Here is a 22962-nt window from a genome sequence, read left to right as displayed (position 1 = left end):
CAGGTCCTGCAATGCCTCATTTCTCATTGGACTGAATGTATAGTGATGTTGAAAATTCTCCTGAACACACTGTAGGAACTTTTGCCCATCTCTGCACTTTACGCTACTATTATTCCAGTTTATATTCAGATAATTCAAGTCCCCCATTATAACTACTTTATAATTTTTGCACTCCTCTGTAATTTATTTGCAAATTTGTTCCTCTACATCTTTCCAACTTGTTGGTGGCTGGCAAACTACACTGAGTAATGTAATTCTTTGTGCCCCCATGTATACCTGAGCCAGACATCGAGACATGGACTTGGCTTTGGCTTCACTACCCAGATGACCATCGCTTTTATCAACATTCAGAACTGAATACTGGTTAGAGAATGAGATGCACTCAGGGGATTCATGCACTACCTGCATATCCCTTTTTTACTGCCTGGCAGCCATTCGTTCCCTCTCTACCTGCATATCTTTAAGTAGTGGGGTGACCACATCTATAAATCTCTTATCTATGAAGCTGTCAACCTTGCAGATGCATCACAGTGCTGCCAGCTGTTCAGGCTCCAAAACCCAGAGCTCAAGCTTGATATATCTGACAACACTTCTGCATGCATGGTAGTGTCCTAGAGTTCCCTGTTTAGTGTTACTATTCTTTGTTACTTAATCATAATTTTATCGTTTAGATTTGTTTGAGCATGGATTGTAACTATAAAATTGGTTTCAGTTTTTAATATCTGCACTAAATGATCAATTAAGTTAGCCTTATTTTTATATTTGATTAATTTAGATTAAAATAAAACTCATCCCACATGATTCCTTGTCTTGTAACCTCAAATTGCTTCCGCTATAGCTTGATCCCTCATGGCTCTGGCTGCTTAGAACTGCGCTTTTTAAATCACTGATTAAAAATGTAAGGAGATTAATTGAAATGTTCTATTTAACTCTTATTATCTGAAAACCTTAGATTTTAACAACTTAGCTGAATTAAGTTTGCAGTTTCCAGCTCGCAATCTGACAACCATCCTACTTTAGAGAGTAAGATGGTAATAGTCACCAACTAATCACACCTCTTCTTCCCTGTGATGTCACACTTCAGGTTTTTTCACACATGTTTGCTCCGCTCTGAATCACACTGAGTTCTCTTTACTGAAACACTCTCGCTGCGTTCCTGCTGCTGGTCTCACTACACTGCTAACACTCTCGTTGTGTTCCTGCTGCTGGTCTCGCTATTTACACTGCTGACACATTCGCTCTGTTCTCACTGCTGGTCCACTATTTATTCTGCTACCACTGTCGCTGGTGATTTTCGATCTTTGCACTGCTGCCGCTCTTGCTTGCTGAACCAAGATCTCATCACAGCAATCTACCTGAATCACAGAAGAGCACTTACTTGATCAGTATGTGTCCTCCCAGTCACTTAGATTACTTTTGTAAGTGAGGTTGCCAATTTAGTATTGAACTGGAGGAAGGACTAGAGAACAAGGAGGGGAGGGGAAATATAACCATCAGGAAAGAAAATGTTTTAGAAAAGTTAGACAGGTATTTAACTAACTCTTTTTGTTATATTTTGCCCAACTCAATAGAATTCTACCTAATCTGGGAATGAAAAAGAATTGCAGCTACTGTTATGAAATGCTATTACATTAACGGCATGATATTGTTAAAGTAAAATTTCAAATGTTGATGTCTTCGTCTTGGGTGGAGGTGGTAGCATAGTGGTAATGTCACTGGGTTAGTAATGTAAAAGGTCAGGCTAATGCTCTGGGGACAAGGGTTCAAATCCCACCATGGCAACTGCTGGAGTTTAATTTCAAATTTTATTAATTAAATTTAAAAGCTAGCCTTAGTTACGGTGCCATGAAAAACTATTCATTGTTTTAGCTAGAAGCATATATATTCACACACGGCCCTGTCCTTTGAAGACAAAAGGAGCATGCCCACACGTTATGCCTTTTCCAACTAAACAAAAGCTTAGGGGACCACCATTCCTTGGTTCATTCCCCATGGCAATGCCTTGACTGATCAGCGGTGACCTGCCTAGTTTGAATTTGAAACAAAAGCTTGGCAGTTAACTGTTCTCTGCTGCATTCTTCGTGGTCGCGCCTCCACCAGTCAGAGTCTAATTGCCGACCGAACAGCATGAGAAGAGAGTGCTGAGTAAATCGTTGCTCCCTTTATTGTTGATTTATCTTGTGTAGCCGTCTGATGAGAACAAGACAAAAAGCTTTGATGGTCTGTGTCTTTTTTCAGTGATAGTTTGATTTGAAATTTAAGATGGACAGAAAACCAGATATTTTGCATAGAATTATAATAAATAAGAGGCCATTTGGCTATTATCTTCAAGCTGGTTCTTTGCTAGAGGAATCCAAAATGAATCCCACTGTCCTTGTAGCCCTATATCTTTCTCTGATTCAAATAAGTAACCATTTACCCTTAAAAGATACAATGCTATCTGTCTCTGCCATTTCCTGTGACAAAGCATTTCTTGCTTCATTAATTGGTGAAAGAAATTACTTGTAACCTTTCGCCGCACATTCTGTGCAAATGCAGAGAACGTTCAGAAACACAAAGGAAAAGAGAGTTCAGTCACTCAGGACATTTAGAATATTATTTAGGTTAGGAGAGGAAATAGGCAGCATCTTTTCTACCCAATGGTAGTGGAACTCAATAACCCGTTCCCCAAAGGATTGTGGATGTTGGGTAAGTTGAGATTTTTAAGACTGAGATTGATAGACTTGCATTCACTCAGGATGCCAAGGGTTTTGGAACAAAGGCAGATAAATGGAGTTGAGATATAGATCAGCCATAAGGCGAAATCATCCCAGACTTGCACTAAATGCAACCCTTGCCCCAAACGCCCCCCCCAACTCAGTGCAGTGCAGCCCTTGCCCCCCCCCCCAACTTGCCTCAGCCACAGCGCAGCCCTTGTGCCCACCACCCACCACCACCACCCCACCCACCCCCCCCCCCCCCCCCCCACCCCATTTTGCCTCAACTGCAGTGCAGCCCTTGCCCCAGGACCGCACTGTCAGCCAGCCAGGAAAATGCAACTCACCTGTGCCCTTACCTGAATGCACTAACCCTCAACCATGAGGTCCAGCAGGTGACCCTCATAAGCGCTGCGCAACGTTACTATGCATTCTCCTCTGAGTTCTCCTCGAAGTGCAGCTCACCAAGTGCACGCCTTATAAATACTGTTGTGATTACATGCTGACAAGCTCAGATGATCCAGTATTTGGTGTGGGGGGGGGGGGGGCGTGATTTCGGTGAGCAGGGCTTATAATGATATACAGATGTATCACAATGAGGTTCTTGACGTGTGGCAGCAGGAAACGCAGCCCGCCATTGACAGGCGGAGCCAACGATTGCAAACTGATTTCACGACGCTGTGAAACCGATTTTTGACCTTCCCACCAATTTGTCCACTCATGTCCACCATGATGCCAGCGGGCACAGATAATTCCTCCCATAATCTAATTGTGTGGTCATAGTCATAATTTATACAACACAAAAACAGGCCCTTCGGCCCATCATATCCATGCCGGCCATCAAGCACCTATCTATTTTGATCCCATTTTCCAGCAGTTGGCCCGTAGCTCTGTATGCTATGGTGTTTCAAATGCTCATCTAAATACTTCTTAAATGTTGTGAGGGTTCCTGCCTCTAACACCCCCTCAGGCAATGTGTTCCAGATTCCAACCACCCTCTGAGTGAAAAAAAATTTCCTCAAATCCCCTCTAAACCTCCTGCCCTTTACCTTAAATATTTTCCCCCGGTTATCGATACCTCCGCTAAGGGGAAAAGTTTCTTCCTATCTACCCTATCTATGCCCCTCATAATTTTGGATACGTCTAATAGATCCCCCCTCAGCCAGTGGTGGGATAGACTTGAGGTGTGCAAGGCCTACACTCCTGTCTATCTTTATGGCGCCTTTCACATGCTTGGAATGCCTCAAAGCACTTAACAGCTAATTAAGCACTTTTGAACAGTGTATGTAGTCCATTGTTTTGCATAGCCTGTTTGCACTAATATTGTACATCTCCATCAAATCTCCTCTCAATCTCCTTTACTCCAAGGAGAACAACCCCAGCTCCTCCAATCTCACCTTGGAGCTAAAATCTCCCATCCCTAAAACTATTCTGGCCAGTATCCTCTACACCCTTTCAAGGACCCTCTCATCTTTCCTAAAATGTGGTGACCGGAACCGGAACAGTACTCTAGCCGTGGCCTAACTGGAGCTTTATATCGGTTCAGTGCAACTTGCCTGCTTTTGTACTCAATGCCTCTATTTATGAAGCCCAAGATCCCATTTGCTTTGCTAATCACTCGCTCCATATGTTCTGCCACCTTCAAAGATCTCTGCATATGCTCCCAGGTCCCACTACACTCTTGAGAACTGTGCTCTTAAGTCTACATTGCCTCCCCCTGTCCCTTCTGCCAAAATGCATCACCTCATACTTGTCTGTATTAAATTCCATCTGCCAATTGTCTGACCATTCTGTTAACCAATCGGAAAACCTGTTGCAGTCAGTTAGTATAATCTTCACTGTTTGTCATTCCTCCAACTTCAGTATCATTGGCAAATTGAGATTTTTTTCTCTATTCCAATATCCAAGTAATTGTATATATATCAAAAAAGCAGTGAGCACTAACCCTTGGGGAACACCACTATCTACCATCCTCTGGTCTGGAAAATAATCATTTACCACAATTCGGTGTTTTCTGCCCTAAAGACAATTTTTTAATCCAAGCTGACACTTGCCTTCCTATTCCACATAGCTCAATTTTGTTAACCAACCTTTGATGTGGTTGTTTGTCAAATGCTTTCTTAAAATCCATATAGGCAGCATCCATTGTATCCCTTTCATCAATCATCTCTATTACTTCCTCAAAAAAAATCAGTTGGATTAGTCATGCACAATCTGCCTTTTACAAATTAGTGCTGTCTCTCCTTAATTAACTGAAACCTCTCCAAGTACCTGTTAATTTTTTTCCCCCTTATTATCATTTATAAAAATATACCCACCACTGATGTTAAACTAACTGGCCTGGAGTTACAAAGAACGTCCTTTCACCCTTCCTTGAATAAGAGTGTCACATTTGCTGATCTTCGGTCCTTTGGCACTTTCCCCATATCGCGAGAAGATTAGAAGATTATGGCCAGCCCTTCTGCTGTATCCACACCAAATTCATTTAGCAACCTGTGATGCAAGCCATATGGGCAAGGCAACTTATCCACTTGAAGCATAGCCAGCCTTTCCAGTACCTCCTGCCTCTCAATATTTACCCCATGCATTAACTTCACTAGCTCCGGTCCCACTAATTTTTTTGTCAGCTTTCTCTAAGTTAGTAAATACCAATATAAAGTACTAATTATGTATTTTAGCCTTACCTTACAATTCTAATCGTCCTTATCTCTAATAGGACCCACTCTACATCTTGCTACCCGTTTACTATTTACTTACTGATAGAAGATTTTTGGGTTCCCTTTAATGTTACCTGCCATTCTATTATCATATTCTCTCTTTGCCAGCCTTGTTTTCCTCTTCACATCCCCTTTGAACCTATTGTATTTGGCCTGGCTCTCACTTCAAGGATTCACCTAACATGCATCATGCACCCTTTCTTTTTGTCTCTATCTCCCTCATCACCCAAGGATCTCTGGCTTTGGTTCCACTACCTGTTGCCCTTGTTGGAATGTACCTAGCCTGTACCTGAAGCATCTCCTCCTCCAAGATCACCCATTGTTCTGTTTCGGGTTTTCCTGTCAGTCTTTGATTTTATCTTACCCTGGCTAGATCCCTTCTCATCCCATTGAAATTAGCCATCTTCCAATTTACCAAACTTCTACAGTGACAGCTGATGTATGCGCAACAAGATTCCACAAGCAACAATGAGATAAGTGATAAGTTAATTTGTTTTAAAGTTGGTTGAAAGATAACTGTTGACCAGGCTAGTGGGACGTATTCCCTACTCTTCAAGTAGTGTTACATGGCATTTGTTTATCATCTCATCCAAAAGATGATACCACCAACAGTGCAGAACCCCCTCATTAATGCGCTGAAGTGTCACCCTTATTTTTTTACAACCTCAGAACATCCCAAATTGCTTAACAGCCAATAAAGATATTTTTTGATATATCGTCACTGTTGTAATGTAAGAAATGCAACACCAATGTGCACACAGCAAACTCTCTCAAACTACAATGTAGTAATAACCAGATAATTATTATTTTAATAGTGTTGGTTAGGGGATAAATATTGACAGGGCATAGGTGAAAATTCCCCCTCTCAACTTTTAAATAGTGGCATGGAATCTTTCATGTCCACCTGAGAGGGCAGATGGGCCTTAGTTTAATGTTTCATCCAAAAGATGGTACCTCTGACAGACTCAAGACCTGAAATAGGGCTTGAACTCTCAGGCTAGAGAGTCCCACTAACTGAGAAAAGCTGATATTTCAAACGGCAAATTCACATATCAATGTATGTATGTATGATCACACGCAAGGTTGGAGGTTGCTTTTGTTATTTACAAATTAGTATGGCCTTGTTTTATAAGTGGACACATCCAAAAGGATTGTGACCATTGGCCAATAGCAATTTCAGAGAAACAGCAGTGACAGATTTAAAAATATTTTAAATATAGCAGATATGAGCCAGAGGCTCAAAAATGGCAACATTTTTTATTTTCATTTAACAATTCACGGGATGTGACATTGCTGGCAACACCAGCATTTTATTGCTCAGTCCTACATGTCCATGTGAAGGTGATGAGCCATCTCCTTGAACCACTGCTGCCTCCCTAGTGAAGGTGCTCCCACAGTGCTGTTAGTTAGAGAGTTCCAGAATTTTGACCAGTAACAATGAAGGAATGGTGATATATTTCCAAGTCAGAATGGCGGGGAGCTTGTGCCTGCTGCCTTTGTGCTTCAATCTAACTAATCTGGTGTGAGATTGTATCCTGTCTCTCACTTGAGGTAACGGTCTTTGAAGAAATGAATTTGATCAGTCTCAACCTAGCTACTGAGAAGCGTGGGCCCAGAACCAGATTGCTCATCAATTCTCAGTTTATTCTTTAGCTTGGGGAATGAAAACTACCCAGATCAATATATTGCTTAAGAACTTGTCTTGACAATATCCAGGCCAAAGCAGCCCACTTGATTGGCACCTTATCCAGAAACATTTACTCCACCACCACCAGTGCACAGTGACAGCAGTGCGTACCATCTACAAGATGCACTGCAGGAACTCACCAAGACTCCTTAGGTAGCGCCTTCCAAACCCATGACCGCTACCATCTAGAAGGACAAGGGCAGCAGACACATGAGAACAGCACCACCTGGATGTTCCCTTCCAAGCTATTCACCATCCTGACTTGGAAATATATCACCGTTCCTTTACTGTCGCTGGATCAAAATCCTGGAATCCCTCCCTAAAAGCAATGTGGGTGTACCTACACCACATGGACTGCAGCGGCTCAAGAAGGCAGCTCACCACCACCACCTCAAGGGATGGGCAATAGATGCTGGCCTGTCCAGTGACACCCACATCCCATGAAATGAAAAAAAAGGGACCTCAATTATGTAGAGAAGCAGGGATATTCTCCTTAGAGCAGAGAAACTTAAGAAGGTTTGGTAGAAGAATTGATTTTGATGGAGTAAATGATGAGATACTTGTTTCCAGTAGCAGAATGATCAATAGCCAGAGGATACACATTTAGGGTGATTTGCAAAAGAACCAGAGGCAACATATGAAAACATTTTAACCCAGTAGCTGAGATGATCAGGAATGTATCACCTGAGAGGGTAATGGAATCAAATTCAATTGTAATATTCAAAAGAGAACTGGATAAATTTTTGAAGGGATAAAAGTTACAGGTTTATGGGAACAGAGCTGGTGTGTAGAACTAAATTAATTTTTTTTTCAAAGAACTTGCACAGGTTCAAGGAAACAAATGGCCTCTTTCTGGCCATCAATAATGGCTGGATGGTTAAGAATGAGAAAATTGAATGGTCTTAATTTTTCCGCTTGCCTGCCAATATATGATTTCTCTGAGTTCGGATAGATATATGAATGGGGGTTAAGGGATACTTCTTAAGACCGTCTACCTCTACCACTGTAACATTCTCAATTCCGTCCTGCCTGAGCTCATCTGCTGCTGCCTCATCCATGCCTTTTTATCTCTAGACGACTATTCCAGTGGACTCATGGCTGGACTCCAATCTTTCACCCTTCAAAATCTTAAACTCAGCCAAAACATTGCTGCCCGCATCCTAACTCTCATAAAGTCTTATTTAGCTATCATCTCTGTGCTTACTGGCCTGTCTTAGCTCCTGGTTGAGCAACACTTTGATTTTAAAATTCTCATCCTTGTTTCCAAATCCCTCCATAGCCTTGCCCCTCCCTATCCCCAAAATCTGTTTCTTGTTCCAACACTATTGGCTGTGCCTTTAGCCACCAAGGCCCTAAGCTCTGGAATTTCTTCTCTAAATCTCTCTTCCCCTCCCCTCCCCTCTACCTCTCTTCTTCTTTATGATGCTCCTTAAAATTGTACATCTTTGAGCAAGTTTTTTGTTCATTTGCTCTAATACCTCCTTATGTAGCTCACGTCAAATTCTGTTTGATAACCCTCATCTGAAGCATCTTGGGACGTTTTGCTACATTAGACATTACATAAATTCAAGATGTTATTGTTGCTTGTTGTCCAGATCAAATTGTGTCAGTACTTAAGTAATGGTGTTGCTTACGATGGAAAGGAGGACGCGCTATTCAATAAACTCGAGAAATAAAGTGAACAATGTCATCCTATCACGTAAGCAAAATGCAAGATTCGACAAAGGTCACACACATTTATCAGAAGTCAGGATGCTTATTATTCATTTCTGTACCTACTATTATGATTCCCTGTGGAGACCAATAACATAAAAGAACCAAACTTACCAAACAACCCCAACAGATGAAACTGATGGACAAGATTTCACGTTTTATAACTTTAACAGTCCAACCAAAATCAGTGCAGTTTTGGTCTCCTTGTTTAAGGAAGGATGTCAGTGTGTTGGAGACAATTCAGAGGAGGTTTACTAGATTGATACCTGCAATGAGCAGCTTGTCTTATGGAGGAAGGTTGGCCAGACTGGGCTTGTTCCCACTGGGATTTAGAAGAGTGAGGGGGTGACTTCATTGAAGTATATAAGATCCTGAACGGTCTCGTCAGGGTGGATGTGGAAAGGATGTTTCCTCTTGTAGGTGCCCAGAACTAGGGGACACTGTTTTAAAATTAGGGGTTACCCTTTTAGGGAAGAGATTGGGAGAATTTTTTTCTCTGAGGATTGTGCGATTTTTGAACTATCTGCCTCAGAAGATGGTGGAGGCAGGTCATTGAATATTTTTAAGTTGGAGGTAGATAGATTCTTGTTAGGCAAGGAAATCAAAGGTTATTAGGAGTAGATGGGAATGTGGAATTCAAAACACAAACAGATCAGCCATGCTCTTATTGAATGGTAGAGCAGTCTCAAAGGGCTGAATGACCTCCTGTTTCGTATGTTCATATGCATCAACATAAATTAAACATGAATTAACAGACAAGTTATTTCAACAGAAACTATAAATTGCACTTTAAATAGCCAATACAACAAAAATTGATCTCTCATATTGCCTGGCAGTACCCCTAGTACACCACATTCAGCCACAAAGCCCTTCAAAACTCTATCTTCCTCAGGTAGAGTTCAACTCCTTTGCATGCAGGATTTGGTCACCGAGTCATCTCCACCATCAGCTTTACTTCATCCAAATTCCACAGACACAGCAGTCAACAAATGGGCACACTTCTGCCGAACATCCTTAGCTTGGTTCACAATAATCATGATGGCATGGGTTCCCCGGTGTCACCGGATTACTCAGTAACTGGCCGACTCTGATAAAATAACTGAGGCAGTAACTTTAATTCACTAGCCCTGCTGCTAAATCCAGCCTACAGATTTCCATTTTGTTAGCTGTTTCACACGCTTAACTCTTCATAGCCTGCCTGCACTGCTCTGGCTGAAATCTGATCTCGGAGAGTTGTGTGTTTCCCATTTGAATTCATTCAGCCTCTGTTTCCTTAGCAAGCTGAGGCCGTAGTCTGATTTTGCAGAAACCTGATCTCACAGCCAGGAACCCAACATTACAACCCCTTTTCCAGAAACCTGAAGTTTTAGTTTTCCTTTGTTAGGGACTGAATCAAAAAAAAGAGTCTTTGAAAACAAGGACAACGCAGACAACCACTTGTACACACTGGTCTTGCAAACTGAGTTTCATCAAATTACTGTTACCAAAGTCCAAGGGCATGATAAAATTTGCTTGCTTAAAATTTTGCCAGGTTGTTATGACTTCAGAATACTTTCCTCTTCTGGTTTCAGTGATTGAAGCAATTCCTCTGCCCCAGTCATCCAGCTGAATCAGATATCTTATCAGAAGATTGTATATATGGAATTATTACAGTATAGGCTAAACCTTAAGATATATAATGGAACTGAAGGGAAAGTGACCTATGGCCAAAGATTAAAAAAAAATAAATTGCCTACTTTGGCGAAGGTCTTTTCATTGCAAAGATGCAGTTGAGCGAAGGCATTCAGCTTAGCATTTTATAGAAAAGAAATAGCACTGATAGCCTCATCGTTAATGTTAATACAAAATCTAGGCCAAGGTATTTCTAAACATTTCTAATTTCTCTTAGTTCAGCAGTCGCAATTACTGGTAAGACTTGTACGCATGTGGGATCCTATTGTCTTTTCACAAGTATCACTAAGAGATTGAAACTGCATCACTGTATCACTATCAGTATAAGAGGACAATCACTGGTAATTTTTAAGAGCTTTTAGGTTTTATTCATATATAATCAAAATGTAAAATGTTTCATTCATTACTTTTGTAATACTACTGTGATGCTGCAAATGTTCTGATTATCAGAATGAATTGAGGAACATATGAGACATATTTTTTGAAGAACATTCATTTGTTAAAATATACAATTTCATTTTGCTTTGACCATATTTAGTAACAATAGCCAAGGTTCCATTTGCCTTCTCTGAGGATGTAAATAATTCCATTGCACGGGTTGAAGTATACTACAGAGATCTTCCTCAACCAGCTAACATCTCTAAAACATTATAACTGATAGCACCTCATTGCTGTTTGAGTGGCTGTAAAGAGAATCCTGATGTTTTGAGATCATGAAAAATGCTGTATAAACTTATTTTTATAGACCTTTCTCAAGGTCTACCACTAAAATACAATCTAGGAATAAATAATTTTCTCCATCCTTTTCTGCACTGTTTCTAGGGCTTGAATGTCTTTTTTTTCTCTCCTTGATGAAAGTTAGATATGATATTTGTGGTGTGCTCTAATCAAAGCTTTTTCCAACAAAAGCGGTGGTGGTGTGTTACAGATCATTCAGGGAGTCTGAGTTGATGTGGCAATATGCGCTTTTATATGCACATTGTAATCTGGAGCCAGGATAGTTGCTGGTAGAGGCGCTAACTTTCTTTCCATCATATGGTTGACCAGGAATTTCTCCTGTTCTTCCCATCTGCCATGGCTGTGTGTTGGAAGGATCTGCAGGTTGATAATCAGTCTGTTTGGCCCCATCATCAATGCATCTTCTTTGGCCATTAAAACCTGTGTGGCACTCTAACACGGAACTTCTGGCTCAGAAGCAGGACTCTACCCACTACCCTATAAGACCTCACCTATACAGTTTAAGTACTTTACTTGTTATCTACTCGATTGTTGTCTCTAGCTATTTTAAAATCTGTTCACCAACTAGTATACAAATTTAAAACAAACTATTGATTTCGGAAAGATGGAAATTGCAGATTTATGCTTTATCCCCAGAAAGATTACAGTCACCAAACAAACTGAGAAGTTTAGTGGTTCCAATAATTTTATTTTATTCAGTATCAACTATCTAGAGCATTCCTGCCTGTTGTCTTGCATGAGGTTTGTTTTCTTCAATACTGACTTTTTGAGATATGGTGGTGTTCCTTTGAATGCATTAATTGGCTTTGTTTGTCACTGTACTTGTGGAGTTGCTATGGTTTAGAAATAAAATGGGCTGGAGGGTTGGATATATTGGATATATAATGTACTTTATTTCATTTAAAAAATACTGAGATTTGCACTCAACAGTTCCATAGACTGTAAAATTAATGCATCAAATCAGGTGTCAGAATGTCTTTTTTGGGGTGAGGCATGGTGGAGAAATTAAGCCTCCAAAGAAAATAAGTCTAATTTCTTCAACACACTTCAATGATTTATCACTGCTGCTAATTTGCTTTTGGCACTGCTATAAAACTGATGTTGACTATGCCTACAGCAGTAATGGCAGGCCAGTGTTCCCACATACACTAAGCCTAACTCATGTCAAAGGTCAGTATTGTAAACTAGTTAAGATGTCAGCTGTTTTGGGACTATGTCAATTTTCGCAAGTTTTCCCTTTTGGTATATATGTATTCTTAATTATATGTTTACCAGAAGTGCCTCAAGGCTGGCAGAGGAGAGTGTTTTTATTTGTGCTACTGTTATGATTCCAGATGACAGGAGTTATGTATATTGGTTTAAAAATAAAGATTCAAGTGGTCAACCTGCCATGTTCTGGGGGAATTTCTAGTACAAAGTACTGCTCTTCATCTTCCTTGTGCCATGGTCTTCAACAAATAAGTCTCTGTACAGCAGCCACATGGCCTAGTTTGTCCAGACACGCTCTTCAAAATTAATCTGTGTCAGTGGAGTTAAAAGAAAATGAATGCAAAACATCTTTAAAGCAAGTGTCATTATTTTAATACAAATTCAATGAACTTCTATAAATAGAAAGTCATAGCCAGCTGTGATATGTGATGTATATTTTCATTTGTGTCTGACAGTAACTAATTCATGAATTGGCTGGTCAGCCTCAGCTCTGGAAACTTACATAGGTAACTCCCATGTCCTCGGTCTCTATGTAGTCTTGCAAAAATCACATATTAGTTTATCCCATTGTTTATCCCATCTTCTGTAATTTGAAAAACTTAAGTTTTAAAATGATTTGTCATTTTTGGTAATGCATCTGTTTTTATTAAATCTTGGACTATTTTGTCGACTTAAATCTTAGAAATTGATTACTTAGTTCTGTTTGGCTGATTTCATGCTGAAAAAGGAGTATGATTTCTGTGTTGCAAATTCAGCTTTAAACACTTTGGTCTATTTGTGTTTTATTTTGCTCTTCATCAATATTGTCTGCTACCACCATCATTGCCAGATCCAGAATTTATCATTATTTGTGTTTTATGGTTTTGATAGACTGTGAATGATCTCCCACAAAACCTGTGGTTTCCAATCAGAATGGTAGCCTACGATTTTGCTGTACTGAAGCAATAAACTTTGGTGCTATCAGCTATGCAGTTTTGATTTTAGGACTTTTTTCCTGACCTCAGCAAATTGCTCAATCACCACTCTTTCAGTCATCAATCATGGGTTTTGTTATCACTCAATCAAGCACCACTTGAGAGAGTTCAGTCCACTCTGCTTCATCTGACTTTGGTATCATTAATTTGCACATCACTTGAATTTTGTTCTACTTGGGCTCCTTTTTCAGTGGCTTCTAAAATCATCTCATTTGTTACTTGTTTTTTGATTGTTGATATTTCGCAAGTATCGCCAACTTTTTTTGTTAAACATGTTTACTTTGAAAATACAATCCTTTGAAAGTGTGCAATATCAACGTTTAAGCTCAAAGTTCAAATTGCTGTGATGCAATAAACATTTCAAAGCAACAAATGCTAATTGTACACCAAAAGATTTGGATTACTTTGACTCTTAGAAGTTCAAATGAGCAAATAACTGCTGCTATTCACATCATGATGCTTTTATTGTTTTAAAAATTCTACTTTTCCATAATTGCAGTTTTTTATTATCAAATGCAAGCTTTACAAAGCACTTTGGCTGTAGAGGTTTTTTATTTTCATGATGTCATATGGGGGGGGGGAATGGATGCAATTAAGTTTCCTTGTTACCTACCTACTGCTCATGTTTCTGTTGGTGCATGAATTGCTTATAGCTGGGTCATAGTGAATGTTCATAGCAAATTGCTAATTGATGAGTTCATAGCTAATTGTTTACTGTAAACTGAAGCTGACTAGAGAATAAGCAAAAGCCACAGGTAGCTTGGAAAAATGAAAATTAGTGACCATTGCACCTTCATTGTTTATAGTGACCAGCCAATATTTGAAGTGAGTCAAATATTTCTGTTATATTCTTCTGTAGCTCTGAAATAATAAGATGGACTGTTAATGGAATGAAACTAAATATATTCCACCCTTTTTATGTAGAACAAATTGTTTATCATTCTACTGTCCAAGGAAGTTAGTAGCTACACAGGTTTGTACTAAGATGGAAACATTGCAGCTGACTTCAAATGAGACTTTGATGTATCTGCTTGTACGTTGCTATCTCATGTTATCTTTTGTTGCTGTTAGAATTACTTACTCCCCCTTCCTGCGCTTATTTTCTTAGGTTCTCGCATATCCTTTCTTTGTCTCAAAGGATGTGCATGTAATCTTCCAAGCTTTGTTGATATGATTTTCTTAGTGGCTCCTTGGGGGTGTGCAAGAGCAGCTTGCCCTATCTCTAGATTTTAATGCCCATTTCTGGGAAGTGCTTTGGCATGGTTGAGGTTGAGAATTCGCAATATGAGAAAAGAAGAAATTTATATAATGCCTTATTTTGTTCACAGAACGTGCAACTTTACAATCAATATTTTTATGGTAACTCCAGCAGCCACCTTGCATGTAATGAGGTCCCAAAAAAAAATGAATGGTTAAATAATCAAGCCATTTGTTTCCTGCATGTAGCAAAGGCCATAATAATGGCACCAGGTAGCAAACAGATTCCCAGCTACAGTTTAAAAGAAGGGGGGTAATCCTCTTTATTTTTTGTTTCATGGGATGTACATGTCGCTAGCTAGGCCATCATTTGATTTTCATCCCTGATTGGCCTGAGAAGATGCTAATGAGCCACCTTGAACTGCTGCAATCCATCTGATGCAGGTACACTCACAGTGCTGTTAGAGAGGATGTTTCAGGATTCGAATCTAGTGACAGTGCAGGAACGACATATAGTTCCAAGTAAATGGCATTTTCATTGCTGAATCCCCCACTTTCAACATCTTGGGGGTTACCATTGACCAGAAACTGAACTTGACCAGCCATATAAATACGGTAGCTACAGGACCAAGTCAGATGCTAGGAATTCTGTGGTAAGTAACTCACCTGACTTGAAGAGGAACTTGCAGGTGGTGGTTTTCCATGGGTCTGCTGCCATTGCCCTTTCAGGTAGTAATGGTTGTTGGTTTGGAAGATGCTGTTGAAGGAGGCTTGGTGAGTTGCTCCAGTGTATCTTGCATATGGTACGCACTGCTGCCACTGTCCATTGGTGGTGAAGGGAGTGAATGCTGAAGATGGTGGATGGGGTGCCCATCAAGCTGGCTGCCTTGTCCTGGATGGTGTTGAGCTTCTTGAGCTTTGTTGAAGCTGTACCCATCCAGGCAAGTGGAGAGTATTCCATCACACTCCTGCCTTGTGCCTTGTTGATGGACCTTGAGGAGTCAAGAGGTGAGTTAGTTACCACAGAATTCCTAGCCTCTGACTGGGTCCTGTAGCCACAGTATTTATATGGCTAGTCAAGTTCAGTTTCTGGTCAATGGTAACCCCCCAGGATGTTGATTGTGGGAGATTCCGTGATGAAAATGCCATTTAACGTCAAGGGGCGATGGTTAAATTCTCACGTGTTGGTGATGGTCATTCCCTTGCACTTATGAGGCGCGAATGTTACTTTCCACTTTTATAACCCAAACCATAATGTTGTCCAGGCCTGGTTGCGTTGGACATGGACTGCTTCAGTATTTGAGTCATCACAAATGGTGCTGAACATTGTGCGATTATCAGCTAACATCCCCACTTCCAACTTTGATTGGAGGAAAGGTTATTGATGAAGCAACTGGAGATGGCTGGGCCTAGGACACTATCCTGAGTAATTTCTTAGCGATGTCCTAAGACTGAGGTGACTGACCTCAAGAACGCACAATCATCTTCCTTTGTGGTAGGTGTAATTCCAACAGTTGCTTTCAATTTTACCAGAGCTCCTTGATGCCACACTCAGTCAAATGCTACCTTGATGTTGAGGTCTGTCATTCTCACCACAGCAAACTTGGAAATATTATATTTGGTTCCCTCATCCAAATCATTGATATATATTCTGAATAGCTGGGCCCAAGCACTGATCCCTGCGGTACCCCACTAGTCACTGCATGCCACTCTGAAAAAGACCCATTTATTCTTATTCCCTATTTCCTGTCTGTCAACCAGTTCTCAATCCATGCCAATATATTGCCCCCAATCTCATGTGCTTTAATTTTGCACACTAACCTCTTATGAGGGACTTTATCAAAGCTTTCTGACTGAGCATGGCAGCAAGGAAGGTCAAAAAAAGAGTTGGAGCGATGACGCAACCTTGGTTTACTCCTGTCTTAACCACAAAAGGGCCTGTGATGGATCCATTGTTACATATCACCACTCAAAATATCATCATGAAGCAAGGGAAAGATGGTAATGAATTTTGGAGGACATCCATACTTCAGAGGGGAAATATATGCTGCAGATAAAATTCATAAATTATTGCAATTGGCTAAATTTTGGTTTTGCACAACATTTTGCTGTGAATATTTGTGATATGTAATGAATTTCTGAATATTAACTTCAATATATGCATTTACAGTAATGTAAAATACTTTCTAAAATCACCTATAATTTTGGTGGTGTTGAAATTTTTATTTAAGTTCATTATATTGACACAGAGCTTTCAGTGTGGCGAAGCAAGGGTGCTTGCTGCTGACCTTGAAGTAAGTCTTGTAAAGCAATGTAGGTTAATGAGTTTTGGGCAACTCCATTGATGGTTAATTATCAGGCACAACTTAATTCTAATTAATTCTTAAACAGATTCTGCATTTTGAAGGCCAGAAAAAGCTGAAATTTCCATGCCAGAAGCAATCCTCAGTGAACAATCAGATTTTGTCCTGTTGCACCATTTCCTGTTTTCATGGAAATATGCTTTATGTCCAATCACTGTAGAGGAACAGTAAAAATAGTCAGTTCCTGCCTAACTGCAGCTACTCACCAAAGGGATGTGTACAGTTCCTGAAGTTGACATGTTCCATTCCCCTCCTGCAAGCGAAATCTTTTGTTCTTTAACCAAAATCTATCTTTTAAAATTGATGCGTGCTCATTTTCTCAGAATCTTGTGATAACGAAGCATTTATATCTAAAGCAGCATTTGATTCAGTCAGGTGAGACTGTGTATTTTAAAGCCTCTGTTTTTTAAGTATTTGAAATTCGTAGCTTAATTGTGTTAGTTGAATCATGGCGACGTGCAGTGTTTTTTTCCAAACAAACCTTGCTCACACAAAGCATGTGCATGGCAACATGGTAATAAAGTACCATCCTAGCAGCATATTTGACATTGACCTTTGCAGTTATCTATCTTTTAATAGGCAGGTAAAAACCCAGGGCTGCAATAGGTCTATACAATTGATCCTGTGAGCTTAGCTTAGAGAGTGGAAACCTGACCACCGCTTTTGATCTTGGCCTTCATTCAGAGATTTATGTTGGAAAATTTTAGATACCATGCTCCTGGAAGGATTTAGTGTCTTCAAGAGGGAAAGGAAAAATAATAGTCAGGAAACATTGGCAAGAGTAGGAAAAGGGGATTAGTTTAAAAAGGGAGAAATGGAATTCCCACATGGACTGTTGCTGTAAAATAGCATTTTAATAGATATTTTAAAAATGTCATTATATTTTTACCATAGCTTTTAAGTGCTGGAAAATAGATCATTCTATAGAAGAAGATTTTTTATGTTTTGAGCATTCACTGCCTTTTGTGCTTCTTAAAATACATCCAGTTCTGAATATTGAAGATACTTGCAAAATGATTTTCTAATTCTTTAATGCTGAGGATCGGAAAATATAATTTTAGTTCACTGTATAGATTCATAGAATGTCTTCACTTTTGAATACATTAACCTAATTGTAATCCTGTTCTGAAATCAATGCAAAAATAATAAAGTTTGCAAATGATTGAACTAAGTTTGTCCATTGAGCTGTTTTGCAGAGAGCAACTTTGCTCAACAGTGAGATCCAATAATTGCTGCCTCCTGAAAAGATTGTCAATACATATCAAAAAAGTTCTTACTTACAATGACTGACATTTCAGCAATCAAAATCTATAGTTGTCAAATCAGGCTAATAATTGGATTGTAAACCTATGTTCTTAGGGCCATGTTAAAATGTTACAGTTTGCTGTTAAGTATTTATGGTGAAATCAATACAGTTGAGAAAATAGGTGTCATGTTACATTGCTATCTTGCCATTTGTAATCATCATACTTTAGAAGATGATATGAAAATATTTAATGCAAGAATATAATGAATATATATTTAAAATATGACATCTAATCACAGTCTAAAAGATCTTATATTTAGAAACAGAATACAGTAATTACACAGCAGACCCATCAAAAAAAATGTCAGGTTAGTGTTTCGGTTATAGACCTTTCTCAAATTTTCAGTGTTTTTTTTAACAGTTATCTACTTAAGAGCAGAAGGGAAGTTTAGGAATCATCTTTTGACTAGTTTAAATCTTAAATATTATACATATTTTCATGTGAACATAAATGTAAAGCATTTTGGAGCACTATAATTTATTACTAGAAACAACACATGACGCTGTCTGCAAAGATTTTTGCAACCTGACCTTTTTGCAATTTTTCAGCCGGGGCTTCTGATCCTGGCTGAAGCATCAAAGGGTCAAGGCAGACACCCACGAAGGCAACCAACAAGAGTAAGAAAAGACAGACAGGGCTTGCCCCCTTTTCATGACAGTGGCTTCCATATTCAGGTGAGTTTTCAAAGGTCCTAAGACACCCAGTAAATGAGTGAGGGGGTAGTCAGTAGGGAGTTGGATTGTGGTTGGTCATCACGACAGCGGGGTAATCGGGTGGGTGGGATGGCCAGGTGTGGGGGTTGGTTGGATGGAGAGGTAATCTGGTCACGTTCAGGTCAGGTTGGGGTGTAGTGATTGAGGCGGTTCGGTTGTGATTAATCTGAGTTAGACCAGGTATTAACCAGCGTAACATTTCCAGGGTAAGCATTCAGGTAAGTTCCACGTATCTTACCCAAGTCTGTGATACTGAGCTCAATGTTGGAGGCATTCACAGAGGGTACCAAGCAACAGAAATCACTCCATCAAAAGTTTAAACTTCCCAGGCAATTACAATGCGTGTGCATGTGCCAGGACTTCTGCCGGACCCTGACATGCATCTCCCAACTTAAGTTCCAATCTCTGACAATTCAGATACCAGAGGATTTGAACCAATATCGTTTTCAGTATATTCAAAGGAGGGATACCAATAAAATCCATTGGTTGCACTTTGAATTTATACTTGCTTTGCTAGTTCAAAACAGTATTCTAACATTGTTCTTTTTCATAGATTTTGGAAAATTTTTGCAAAAGTTGGCCAAAAGAGATAGAAAACAGTTATGGTTCTCCAGTGCTTCAGGATTAGATGTTGAACCATACAAACCGGGAAGAGTCCATAACTGTTTGCTTAGTCTGTGTGTACTTAGCAGATTTCAAGTAGGATAACTAACTGACCTCAGCATTGCAAGAAAAGGGAAAAGAAAATTGGCCAGGGTTTCTACTCCTCATCTCTATCCTCTGACCTCTGCTACATGTGTGCTTTTGTGGTTATCGGATGAGTAATGGAGCAGAAACTCTTTCCATTGGTAGGAGGTTCTGCAGCCAAAGGGCACAGTGACAAAAGAACCAGAGGGGAGATATAAATGTTTTTATGCAGTGAGTATCTGCTGAAAGGGTGGTGTAAGCTGTTTCAAAGGGGAATTGAATATACTTGAAAAAGAGTAATGTGCAGTACTGTAGGGAAAAAGCATCGGAAAGGGACTAATTGGATGGTTCTTTCAAAGAAAATAAGGAAAGACTTGCATTGATATAGCACCTATAATCTCAAGATGTTCCAAAGCATTTTACAGCAAAGAATTATTTTTGAAGTCTGGTCCCTAGTGTAATGGAGGAACTATAAAAGACACAGTAGGTCAGATGGCATCCTTCCATGCAGTATGATTCTTTGCAGTGGGCTCAGCCCTTAGGTGTAATAACTCCCTAGCCTAGGCTTTCTGTTTGTTTAGGGGGAGTTGCACCCAGTATCCTGACCATATTTATCTTTCAACCTACATCACATGAACAGATTATCTGGTCATTAGCACAACACTGTGGAAGCTTGCAATGTGCAAATTGACTGTTGTGTTTCTTACATTATGACAGTGACTACACGTCAAAGTAGCATTTCATTGGCTGAGAAGTGCTTTGAGACCCTGTGTTTGTGAGAGACATTTATATAAATAAATGTGCAGGTTTTTTACCTATTTGGCTGGAGCTAGTCCAGCAGCCGTAGAAGGATAAATTGTCAAAAAATTGAAACCAGTATAAGAGTGGAAAAATAATTTATTGACAAGTTACATATGTTGATGCAGCGTTACTGAGAATATGCATTTTTGATTGTTGGGTGATCCAGAGATCTAATAAGAGGAGTTCTTGCACTTTCTTGTGGCTTGATAGAGTGGTATGAACGTTTATTCAGCTGGGAACTGTGGGGTGTCATTTGCTGCTAGCTGAAAAGGGACAGAAGATAATTTTAAAAGTTAAAATATTAAGTAAAAAATTAAGAAGTCTCTTTAAATGTGAAGTGCAGATAAAATAATGGTTTTATAGTTTTGGCATAAGGTAGAAGTGAAATTGATACTATTCTAACTTTTCTATGATTCTGTGGTTCTAACTAGGCGCCTGGTAACATATTGTCTTTTTACATTGGTGAAACAATAGGCTATAAAGAACAAGAACTCAAGAAAATGTATGGATTTTACAACACCAACAAATGCTACTTAATCGTTGTCAAGCTGCTGGTTTGCATTCTTCTTCTGATGCCTCGAAGCTTTTCACTGGTTTGTCCTTCTGTTTGTCAGCGTTGTTCAAGGACTCTGGTTCGATGCTGCAATTTAGGTTTAACATCGGTTCCTCAAAAGTTCGCAAAGACCACTTCACTGATTTGCCTTAGCAGAAATAATATTTCTATTGTAACATCTAAGGATTTAAAAGGATGTAACAGACTGTTAGCACTTTTCCTTGATAGTAACAGTCTCATCTATATACATCCTCAAGCTTTTACTAGTCTCATCAACTTGTACTACCTTTATTTGAACAATAATCAGATACAGCACTTCAGTCCAGGGACTTTTGGAGGCCTTTCAAAACTTCGATTTTTACACCTACAACATAATCAAATTCTTTATATTTCAGGAGGATTGTTTTCTGATTTGACTGCCCTTCAATTCTTGCAACTCGAAGGAAACTCCATTAGCGTGCTCAGTGGTGGAATGTTCATGGGCTTGATGAGTCTTCATACATTGCATCTGGCTAACAATAGAATTTCATGGATATCTAATTCCTCATTCAGACAGCTCACACGACTGGAATTGCTCAATCTGCAGGGCAACTGCTTGACATGGATCCCATCAAATACTTTCTTTCAGCTTAAGGTCCTTAAAAGGCTTGACTTATCCAATAACCCAATAAAGTTAATCCATCCTTATTCATTCAATGGACTAGGGAGTCTCAAATATCTTTACCTCAGTAATGCCAAAATAAAAGCCATAGCAAAAGGTGGCTTTTCTGCACTGAAGAACTTAATACATTTAGCTCTAAATAACAATAGCATAATTCATGTTAATTCTGATGTTTTTAAAATATTGCATCTAGCTTATTTGCGGCTTGACCATAACAATATATCCTTTATTGAACCAGCTGCTTTTGAAGGAATGGCAGCAACTTTAAAAGTCCTACACTTGGCCAATAATCATCTTAAAAATTTGCATCCTGAGGTCCTGAGGCCACTGGCTTCTCTAAATCATTTAATAGTGAATGAGAATCCTTGGGAGTGTAACTGTAAATTGCTCAGTTTGCGTAGATGGCTATTGTCATCCTCACTTAGATTAAACATTCGTTGTCACAGTCCATCCCAACTACGTGGTAAGCCCTTGCACCACATCAATGTAAATGAGGTCAGCAGATGCAATATGACTTTGGCACCTTTGGGAGTAGATATTAAAATTGGATCTCCAACTACTAGCATAGCGTTGACTTCAATGACAACAAATACCCCAAATGTTTATTTTAAGCTGGAGCACAATTCCATAGCAGTGCAATACTTCAAAGATGCAGTTCTTGTAGCAGAAGAAGACACTGAGCAGCTAACAAATGCGCTATCAGGGCAGCTACCAATTGAACATGCACCTGTAAACTTAACCACATTTACAGGTTCAGGTTTGGCATCAATGTCGATCAAGCCTTTATTAACCTGTGAACAAAATTTAGTAAAGCTGAACCAAACCTTTGATATACTCTTGGCCTTTTTTATCTTGGCATGTGTAGCAATTTTAATCCTGATATACAAAGTTCATCAGCTGCGCCAGAAACTCAAGGATGCTGAAGCTGGAGGAGACCATGTTCTAGAGTATTACAGTGTGTATCCATATGCACGGTATTATGTGACTGACCCAGTGCAGGTTATTCCTCCAGAACCTGTGGCAAATCCAGAAGTGGACCAGACCAGTCTCCTAAGGATATCACACCCTCCTAATCAGGCACAAGTTATTCTTTTTGAACATACTGTTTTATGATTGTGTTTATATCTCTGATGTATACTGAATAGAAGTTTAACATTTAACAACAATAGCTGTTTATGATCAGTTAGGTGTGTTTTAAAAGTTTGCATGTATCATTAAATTACCCCTCTTGGAAACAACTCTTGTATAGAACAACATTTTTACTAAAGTACATAT

General features: G+C 39.4%; 2 protein-coding genes across 7 annotated transcripts in view; both read left to right on the top strand.

Annotated features, from left to right (window-relative positions):
• Window positions 1–22962, top strand: part of ipo11 (importin 11) — a 699237-nt gene that overhangs the window by 530337 nt on the left and 145938 nt on the right. The window lies entirely within an intron of this gene.
• LOC121277509 (leucine-rich repeat-containing protein 70-like) lies at window positions 17151–22925 on the top strand. 2 transcript variants are annotated; one of them, XM_041187110.1, is made up of 3 exons: window positions 17151–17340; window positions 18821–18946; window positions 20948–22925. In XM_041187110.1, the coding sequence occupies exon 3, from the start codon at window positions 20974–20976 to the stop codon at window positions 22798–22800; it is 1827 nt and encodes a 608-aa protein (XP_041043044.1). In that variant the 5' UTR covers window positions 17151–17340; window positions 18821–18946; window positions 20948–20973; the 3' UTR covers window positions 22801–22925. The 2 variants fall into 2 exon arrangements, with proteins under 2 accessions (XP_041043044.1, XP_041043041.1); XM_041187107.1 differs by lacking the exon at window positions 18821–18946.

Source organism: Carcharodon carcharias, chromosome 1 (genome assembly GCF_017639515.1).
Source record: "Carcharodon carcharias isolate sCarCar2 chromosome 1, sCarCar2.pri, whole genome shotgun sequence".
NCBI classification, from domain to species: domain Eukaryota; kingdom Metazoa; phylum Chordata; class Chondrichthyes; order Lamniformes; family Lamnidae; genus Carcharodon; species Carcharodon carcharias.
Note: the sequence above shows the minus strand (reverse complement) of the source record. Positions and strands in the feature narration are given on the sequence as shown.

Excerpts from the sequence above, each read along its gene's own strand:
- LOC121277509 (XM_041187107.1), top strand. The coding sequence starts at position 20,974 with ATGTATGGATTTTACAACACCAACAAATGCTACTTAATCGTTGTCAAG.